This window comes from Sander lucioperca, chromosome 20 (genome assembly GCF_008315115.2).
Source record: "Sander lucioperca isolate FBNREF2018 chromosome 20, SLUC_FBN_1.2, whole genome shotgun sequence".
Classification (NCBI taxonomy): Eukaryota; Metazoa; Chordata; class Actinopteri; order Perciformes; family Percidae; genus Sander; species Sander lucioperca.
This window is the reverse complement of record NC_050192.1, coordinates 6,936,069-6,946,541: the sequence shown is the minus strand read 5'-3', so window position 1 is coordinate 6,946,541 and position 10,473 is coordinate 6,936,069. Positions and strand designations below refer to the sequence as shown.

General features: G+C 39.7%; 1 protein-coding gene across 1 annotated transcript in view; it reads left to right on the top strand.

Moving 5' to 3' along the window:
* The first annotated feature begins 1,306 nt into the window (after positions 1 to 1,306).
* The window catches only part of si:dkey-97m3.1 (fatty acyl-CoA reductase 1), a 48,458-nt gene continuing 39,291 nt past the window's right edge, over positions 1,307 to 10,473 (top strand). The window contains exon 1 of the mRNA XM_031313432.2: positions 1,307 to 1,579. Within this exon, the coding sequence (XP_031169292.1) occupies positions 1,571 to 1,579 (9 nt within the window). The 5' untranslated portion in view covers positions 1,307 to 1,570. The remainder of the gene's footprint in view (positions 1,580 to 10,473) is intronic.

Below are 10,473 nucleotides of genomic sequence, written 5' to 3'. Positions count from 1 at the left end.
CAAGACTAATATACACAAGGAAAGGAGTGCAGTAATGAGGGACAGGTGACATGAGAGCTGATGAGGAACATAGTATGTTGCACAACAAGGAGGCTGAGGGTTGTCCTGTTCCTGTGTGCTTTTTATTTTAAAGAGAGAGAGAGAGAGAGCTTGTCCTGTTAAAGCAGATCCTGTCAGCATGTGTGGGCCACTTTGAGGTTTTTGCTCAAAGCCCAGTCTGCAGTGTATTATGTATTCTGACACCCTGTATATAAGTTGCATTTCCTTCAAATAGGTGCCATGCATGCGTGCGACCTGTATCATCTGCAGAGTTGTGTTATCCTGCATTCATACTTTCACAGCTGTATAGATACATTACATATTACAAATAGATATTCATTTTGTCGATTATATTCAAGTTATGGAGCAGCTGTATGGCGAAAAGTAAGCTCTGGGCCCTTCAGCCAAGTGCAGTGAAACTATGACTGTGAGTCATAATCAAAGCTGTAAGGTGTGGAATAATGGCACCAATTGAAGTTTTAAATGTCCTCCAGGCAACAGACTGGATGTAACTAATAACCGATATGGTGGTTTTTGATGCCAGATACTTGATAACTTTAATTATACATCAGTGCTTTGCAACCAGGGAGGCAAATGACCTGTCCTTGCATGTTTTATGGGTGTCAATAAAAAGGGCCTGTCCTGACATGATGTTTGGCTGCAGAATGAACAATGGGTTCAGTTTAAGAGGGATAGATCGTTTTGTTAGGAGATGGGCTAAGGCTTATGTTTCAAATTTAGAGACACTTAAAGTTGAGCACATTGAGTGGAACATGGATAATGTTCTAGTTTGGGATTATCAAATTAATTAGGTTTTTATCTTGTTGTATTTTATTAATTGTTTATGTCCTGATTTATGCTCTTCTAGAAATAGATGGTCCACTTGCTAGTGTTTCGGGTCACAATAGCATAGGCTATATTGTGAGTGACATTATTTACAGGCTGCAATCGTTTTCTTGGATCCCAGTAGCCTATACATTGATAGTAGGATATACTTTGAGTGGATAGAGATATGACAAAAGAATATTTCACTACTATCCTCATAGACTATTTTCTAAGGTTTTGCTTTATGAAAACTGCACAGCCTATTTTGCAACGCAAACCATTTAAACGTTAGGCCTAATTCAGTGAAATAATGCGTTTGTTTGTGTTTGGCATGTGCCGAATTTAATTTTCTGATCATTCAGACAGAACGCTTTCCAACGAACAACGACTCCATGCATACCATGCAAGCCACGTTAACTTCGGAGATTTTTGAATGAAATTTGGCGTGACGCGCGGTCTTCACTTGACAGAACGGCGTGTATCGGCTGGACTAGGGGAGGGCCCACGGGCGGGATGACGCGCCCTGCCCACTCAGTATCTTCACATTTGTGTGGCAGACTTGCAGTCTGTGTCTAGCTGCTGTAGTGTGAAGACAGACAGCCAGTCGGCAGAGCCGTGGAAGTATCCAGCAGCCAGAGCCCAGGCAGCCGGTGGGAGAAGGAAGGGTGACCGCATCTGCGCACCGCACAGCCGCCCGCACCAATCCATGTCCACGGTAGGAAGGATTTTAAAGTTTTTTTTATTTTTTTTTATTATTTTTTTTAAACTGCCGGGGACTTGTTTATTAGTATTTCAATATGGATTTTGGGAAGCCGTGTCGTGGCACGCCGCTGCAGTGAGCATCAACACGCCGGAACTAAAACGTCTCCGAGCACACTCAGTTGGGAAAATTCATAGTGTTTAGGATTTATTATCATTTGTTTGTCTCGGTCTAAATGTGGGAGTTTGAAAGGAGAGAGCACGCAGTTAGCACGGGTCTGAAGCCGCCTCCGACAGTAGGGCAGCGGGTAGCGGCACAGCTCAAGCCGTAGTCGCCGTCGGCGTGGAGCAGCTGCGGCAAGCTAGCAGCCGTTAACGCCAACGATACGGGAAGTACCTACGGGCTGTGGCTTCCTATCTATAGCCTACACATTAAAAAATAAAATACGATATTTACAATTAAAGCCTGTGAACACCCACACAGGTGATTTCAGTTATTGTGACTCAGGAAGATGTCATCACCCACTCAGTCCTCCTGGGAAGAGGTCTTAAGAGATTAGAGTGTCTCGGAAGCTATGGGGCATTCATGACTCAGAGGGTTTTGCCAAACTTGGGTCTTGGTTTCACATCAAGGACATAAGAAGTTTTCAATAGGCCCTACTATCATTTACCATCAAATAGGCCTATACAATTTCATATAATTTCCTTCATGGAAATGGCCTATATCGAACAGTTTTCGGTCTATTTCATATTCCCCTGCAAGTGTGTGTAGGCAATATTGGTTTGATATTAAATAAGTAGTTGATTCATCAAATAGTCGATAGACAGAAAATAAACTTATTTGATTATTAAGTAAAAGTAGCAAGTCTCAGCCGAGATTCTGACGTTTTGTAGCCCAAACGACTAATTGATAGAATAATTGGCATCTTAATTGATAAAATAATCCATAGCTGCAGACCTAATGTTGGTACTTGTTTTTTTTTTTTTGTTGTTTTTTGTTTTTTTTAAATTTGGAAAGTTTTACCGAAAGAGGCCTTTACGAATGGAGTGTTGGCTGTTCGCTACATTGTTTTTAACTGTCGTAGTGATAAATATGAGTGTTTTTCCATGTGAAATTGAGCCCGTCTGAAATGACTGGGCAGCAGCTTGTGTTCAGATCAGACTTTGGCTTGGATTTTTTTGTTTTTTTTTTTGTTCTTAGACTATATGGGTCCACATCAGACCACAGATACCAATTTTAATGAATTCCCTTACAGGGAAGATGTGTGGTGGTGCTGCATATGATTTTTACTTTAGACTAGAACACATTTTTACTGTACAAAGAGCTTGAAACAGAGCTACTTTACCTACCCCGCATCAGAGCAGTCAGTCCTGTATCTTTTGACCTATTTATCAAAGTTTATCCTTTTTGAATATGGAACTTAAAATCTACTCCACTGTAGACTCCACTAATTTTGTGTGCGTTATCCCCCTTTTTGGTTACAGTGCAGGGGTGTCAATAAAACATTGACAGCTTTATTTTTATTAGTGCTCATGTGTTTTATTAGCTCCATGAATCACTGCAAATAGCTGTAGAGCAGAGACAGTCAAAAGTTGCATTTTTTTTGTGTAACTTTAAAGTAGAGCTGCAACTAAATACTTGATTATTTTCTTCATTTAGTCTAAATGTGTCTAAATAGTGACAAATAATGTTCCACAGGCCAAAGTGACTGTTTAAAATGTACGTCATCAAAACAATCGTATTGTAATCTCTACAAAACTGTTTAAATGTTTAAAGTCTACCACTGTATATTGACCCAAACGTGCGCAATTCCCACTCCAATATTAGATGTTTGAGCTTGTATGACAAATTGACTCTTCATAATGGAGGAAAACTGTACATGTCAAGTTATAAAACTAATAACACTTCTCCTTTTATTTAGAAAAAGCCTCGCAGGAAATATCAGTCCATCAAATTGTGCAAACCTGCAGATTTCCCTCTGAAAAGGTGTTTTGATGTTTGATGATGAACCTTTCACCATCTCGCTATAATCTCGCTATACTGCAATACGTAACAATAAGAAAAGTGCCTTGAGCTGATTTCTAAATCAGGATCACAAATAGAGCTCCAATTATCACAAGATGACCTATATTTTGCTCTCAGATAAGTGTTGGGTACGTGTGCATGCATGTGCGTGAATGTGTGCTCATTTATATATTTAAGATTATTTTTTTTGGTGGGGGGGGTTCCCTTTATTTCAGAGCGACATTGGCGACACCCGGGCCGCTGCAAAGGCCTCAGGCCTACATGGGCCGCACGCTCCTTCTGGGTGAGCTAGAGGTCGCCCCCTCATTTATATATTTATAGCTGCACTAAGTGATCAGATGCTGCCAGAAAGCATTTTATTCTTCAATTGTCTCCTGAAAATGTAGTTAATTATTGGATTTCATAACAAAGAACAGGTCAAGGCCGATTTTTAGAAAGTCCCTCTTTTGTCTTCATGTATGCCTGCCTTGTTTACATGTGTGCAGCCTCTCATCCTGTGCTCTCACCTACAGCCACAACTGTTTCTGCAATCTCCTCTCAGCTCTCTTCTTTCATCATCCTTTTTCTTTCACAACCCTCCGCTTTGCACATGTGCTTCCTTTCCCTCCCATCTCCTGTTGCAGGTCTTTGAATGCTAAGTAGATGCTTATTTTTCTGCTCCAATCCTCCTCCATGCATTTCCATACCACAGAGTAGTAGTATGGATAGAGTGAGTGCAGAGGCATGATGGGAGAGCAGCAGCGTGGGAGCAGTTTTCTTTCTTGCATCTCGGCGTGTCCACAGTTTCAGGCAGTTTGAGAGAGGCGGTGGTGTTAAGATGTGGTCTCTGGGCTGAGGGGATTGCAGTGTGCTTCTTCATCAGCAGAAACCACCACTGCAAGGTTGGAAATCACTGTTGTCAGTGCAAGTGCGGAGGATCATTCAGTCATGATGTAACATGCAATGGATCATGCATACATCTCAGTTTAGACTTTATTTTAAAGTACGATAACTCTTTTTGGTTTGCGCCATCAGGGAAATTATTTCGATGTATGACTAAATCATAGTAGCACGCTGCGCACACTTCATAGTTTAGAATTTGGATTTATCTTTCTTGCTGTTCCAGGCAGCAGTTCTATATTTAAAACTGATGCTGATGAATTCATTTGAATTTCATTTCTGGTTTTAGCTTCTTGAATTCGAGAACTTTTCTTTTTTTCAGATATGATGGTAAATAAACTTTGAGGTTTTGGCTATCAAATAAAACCCGAAGTTTTTCACATGGCACACATTGGGCTCTGCGAGTAGGGCCAATTTCCTGTTTAACTGGTCTGGTACGGTGTACCAGACTTAACCGGTTTGATTGTACACAAATCAGTTGAACCAGCATGTGTTACTATGACACCTTCTGGCAAATTAAAAAGTAGCCTACATTAGCAACCAGTGCCGACAGCGTCACAGCACTAAATCCATGTATTGCAAGCAGTGTCAATAGCTACATTTCGCCGAGCATTTCTAAAGCTCAAGCGCAACTGAGCATTCTTCCAATTTAAAAATGAAAATAATTGAAAGGTGCTGCCCTAGATCAGATATTTCCTGATTTTTATACCAAAGTAGGGGAAGTTCTTGTACAGCTGCTCATGTTTAGACAACAATTTGTGAACTTTATAATATTATAAACCAAGAGATCAACCAGTACTCCTACTCCATGTTTTGTGTCAAGTTTGTGGAAATTTGACTAAAATTCGGCTTAATTTTGTAAAAAATGCACTCTATAAACCAACAATTAAGGTCTCTAAACTTCATTCCAACACATCCCTAGTAATGTCGAACCGGCTTCAGTTGCTGTTGTACTTAAATGGTGTAATTCCAATACGTAATCCATTACATTACCAAAAAACAATTGATGTACAGTGAATTTGGGGCCTATGGAGGTCTGCCCGCTTTGCTTGCTTGGTTGGTTAAGCAGCCTTTTATACCCAACCCTATTTTAAGAGCCTTGTAATTGATTTTCCCACTGCAAATGTTTAGCTATGATGTAAAATATACTGTGTATAATGTATAGTAAAAGCCACTGGTTAAGCCCTTCTTTTTTTTTTTCTTTTTTTTTAAGTTGAAGGCTCAAGCAGATGTTGTAAATTAGCAGTGGTCACCTTGCAGCATCGCTGTCCATCTGTTTCCTGCAGGCCTCCTGGCTCTTAATAACCAAAGGGGGATAATCCAATGGGTTGAATGACATTGAACCTCACATTGACATGGGTGCTTCTTAACAGCCTGTCACTGGAGGGTAAGGGCGAGGATTTACCAGTGACTGAGTCACCCAGTGATGATTATTGAAGCCAATGACCTCCTCACAAGACCACTCTAAGATATCTTAAGTGTGCAGATCATGGGGCACCTGGATAGCTCACCTGGTTGAGCGTGCGCCCCATGTACTAAGGCTCAGTCCTTGACACAGCAGCCACAGGTTTGATTCCAACCTGCAGCCCTTTGCTGCATGTTGTTTCTCCTATCTCTCCCCTATCTCTCCTCTTTCACATTTTCAGCTGTCCTGTATAATAAATGCTGAAATGTTACATATCACAGATTTACAGAAACAGTGCATCTTTCATTTGTTTATTACTTAACATGATCGTAGAGTGCAATATGTAGCTAACAAAAATTGCGAATCGTTATCGCAATATCTGGGTGGAAAATCGCAATTAGAATTTTTTTTTTTTTTTTTTTTTTTTTTCAAAAATCGTTCAACCCTAGTGTAGATCATAGTCACCCAGATCTAATTTGAATTTATAATAACAAAGTGCTTTTAAAGAGTGGGGGAAGAAATGATTTTGACGGTATTACCATATACATTTTGAATGTATAATTAATAAAATTTAGAATGAAACAAAGGCAATTCAAAACTTGAAGAATAACATGTTTTTTAAATAAAGATTTAGCTACAGTAAATTACGCACTAACAAACCAACAGTTTTTATTGACACTTAACTGCTAGGCTAGATCAGAAAAGTCAATAATGGTTTACCCATTCTGATGCTAGATTGGGTTATACTTCTCGACCATCCTATTTGACCTTGTACCAATAGCTTATTTCTTCTTGCAATGTTAAGTGAATGTTTCACCCTGTGTTGAGCTGGCAGTTGTTGCAACACCACTTTACCGGTTTACACAAGGGATAACTGTACGAGAGAAGTGATTCAACTGATGAGTCATAACCACCCAGGAGTGAACAGAAAGGGTCCTGATTTTAAAAAAAAAAAAAAAAAAAATTCCAGTCACTAGAAGAGGACAAAAACATCTATTTGTTCTCCAAAACAACTAATTGCAGTCAGTTTGTGAGCGGTGCAAATCATACATTGCAGGCTTCCCCTATTCAATGGGTGACTTGAATATACTGTATAAGGCTGCATGAAAATATCTCAGTGATGTATTTCTGTTGTTGAAACAGGATATTGGAGTTGGATATAAACATTAAAAGGCATTCTTTTAATCTGGTTGAAACCAGGAGTCTATAAAATGGCAGGTGTTTCATACTTTTGGTTTTACTTTACAATCATTATCCAGAGCAGGTCAAAATGTTCACAGGTTTGTATCTGCTAATGTATAGTACCCTGAAGGATGAGCTGATTGATGCAACTGAGAAATTAGCTGGCACAGCAATTATTTATTACCTGCTAGTTTAGGGACTTGGGGTTAAAGTTGCTCTTGCTGTTTGAAGGCTCTGTTGCTGACGCTTGGTAAATACGACACCACAAATGAACCCAAAGTTCCTCATTTGTATCTGCAGGGCTTGAAAATGCATCCTTGTTCACTTCCCGAAACATACAAGATTCTCCATATCGGGCTACAACTGGCTACCTGACTTTGCTGCAAGCCGCTCATTCTTGAGGCTATAATGTTTAGTTGCTTAAGAGGGAAAGGTTTACCTTCTCTCAGATTTACTCTCTTCACATAGGAGTAAAAGTAACAGCCTCTGGGGCTAATTTAGAGTGACGTTTGTCTTCGACCCCATTAGGGATGTCGGGGTGGCCCAACCCTGGCTGTCGGGGACCTTTTTTGACGAAAAAAAAACACCCGGCAGCCGTCCTATGCTTGGCCAGTATGGCCGGCAGCCAAGACCTTCCTCTTTAATACTTGATGGTCCTTTCTTTCCCTGAGACCTGAGCATTACAATCTAGCAGGGCATTTCCTTTTACTTGCCTGCTAATTAGTGGAACAGAAATAAGAGCAGCAGCTAATTGTCATTGCATCCTCCATGTAGGCAGCGCATCACAGTACTGGCCAGGTACAGAGGAGATAAAGGCAGCCACTCCCAGGGCTGCTTGAAGTAGAGCATTTTGTTAAAGGCGAATCAAAGAAGGGATCTGGCATTTAATAAAACCCTTTAGCAAGTTGTTGACTATCAAGTGACTGTAATGTGGCCTTTTAATTCTCACCATGTATTTGCTTTTCAGGTCAAAGTCATTACATTTTGCTTTTAGTTTGGTGTGCTAAAACAATTAGTGGAACAATTTTGGGAATTGATTGCATTGCACACAACAAGCTGTAAACACAACACTGAAATAACCTTTTAGTTGTTATGGCTAACGTCTTAGCAAAGGGTTGCCAGCTGACATGGAGCAACATTAGCATTTATTTGTCATGTTTCTGGATTCATCTAAGTCCAGTTACTCACACTTTAGCTCTGTTTCAGTCTCCACCAAACCCTGAGAAAAATGTCTTTTACCGCTAAATGCTCACTTGCTTAAATTTGATTTCGGGTGATTCTGTGCATTTGTCACTATGAGTTATACCTTTTTTAATAGTACAGCAAGTCATTTGATCCATTGCTATTATAAGAATATTGATTTGGTGCATATTTAAGTCATTGATGAAAAAAGATACCATTTGCTGGTATCAGCTTCTCTGTCTTGAAATCCTTCAATGTATGGTGATTAGCTGATTTTAAATTGGTCTTGCATAGCCAGACACCCCTCAATTGGTCTGGCTACACCGCTAATTATTCTGGAATGATGGGGGGGGACGATGGACGACAACGACACTCTGCGATTGGTTTAAAGAAATGCAAATAAGCCACTCTTCTTGGGTGACAGAATAGCACAAGGGAAAGATAAAGCCTGACATCTGGCGTGTCTGATGTCAGGCTTTATCCCAGCACTGGCATTTTATAGATTAAACGATGATGGAAAAAATAAATTTATGTTGAAAGTAATGAGTTGCAGCATTATTAATGACTTGTCTGTGCAATGAGAAGACTCTTGTAACCACCCCCTTATTGCTAATTCCAAAGTAATCCTGTCTACCACCTGTTCAAATGAAGCACAAAAGTATCTAGCCACTTAAAGAGCCACATTCACCCCAAAAAAGTTACAATTTTACTTCAGTTTTGGACCCCAACCATTACTCTGGCGGAAGGGTACGTTGTGTCGCTGAGTGGCTCCTTCGAGAACACATCCTCCCTCTAAACCCAGGAAGAGAGCAGTCTTTCTTTTTATCTCTCCACCTCCCCTTGTTCCCAGCAGACAGCCAAAGTGTGTGTGTGTGTGTGTGTGTGTGTGTGTGTGTGTGTGTGTGTGTGTGTGTGTGTGTGTGTGTGTGTGTGTGTGTGTGTGTGTGTGTGTGTGTGTGAGCACAAAATGAAGCTATCGATTGTTTTGTGTGTATAAAGTAGAGCATTAAACTTAGTGGTGCGTGTTCACTGTAATATATCTTTGTACAGGATACCTGATTACAATGACTTGGTCACAGATATTGGTTTCCATGCAAGCAAGCTGGTTGTTCAAAAGCACAAACAAGTCATGAGTTACAAGATGGTGTGTAGTTATATCATGCCACAGAGGCTTCAGTGGTTCACTCATGCATATACATGTGACTAACATATGCAACTCTTGGATTAAGAGAGTCCTCAATTATTGAGCAATCATCCACCCCTTTGCTGTGTGATATAGCTACAAGTGTCACAATATCAGATGTGTCACATGTATATCATGACATGGCAAATATATATGAAATGGGGATCTAAACTTTAAAACGGACCCATTTAATAAACAAAACAAAAAAAAAAATTGAACCCAATGTGCATAACTGTATCTACATGTTCTGAAAAGCATCAAATTTAAGTTCCCTCAAGGTATTAGTCTTACATTTTAATTTAGAAAGGTCTTGAATATTTTCTTTCCTGCCATCACCATATATTTTAAGTGTTTGAGGGCTGTCATGAGATGTGAAACATCGTACATGTTTCAACAGTAGATTGTGAGTGCACAATATCCATAACTCATACTGTAATTAAACTGGGCGAATGGAAATTGGTACACTTGAGAATGGAAAAACATGCACTCATGTATATAAAAACAACGCTTTATTTTAGGGATTCTTAATTTCTGAATAATATCCCAGGAAGTTTCCTAGACATGTCAATTTGGTACCAATTAAATGGAAGTGTCAAATGGTATCCAATTAATTGGCCTCCAATTAGTTAATTCCAACTAATTGTCAGTGCAAGCTAGTCTTTCATCAGTGCAGGTCAGCTGAACATTCAAAAATGTGAAATGTGTCTACAAGCCAGCATATAGTTTAAAAAAAATAAAATTTCAGATAAAATACTGTATTGAATGAATATTTAATTGGGTTTAAATTGAGGCTTTCTTACAAGGAAATGTCCATGTTCTCTAAAAGCTGTACCAAATTACGTAGTTCTTTCCAGGAAACTTTATTAGGAAAAATAAATTTAAGTTTGTTTCGAGTCATTAAATGGGATGATTCTATTGAAGGTTGATATTGAGTGCTCACCCCCAGAGTGAACACGTTTCATGGAGCAGTAAAGGCAGCTTCGAGGGATCGGCCGCTGAGCCTCGGTGATATCCTGATCCATGCTGCTTTCCACATTAGGAAGATGAGCCTGC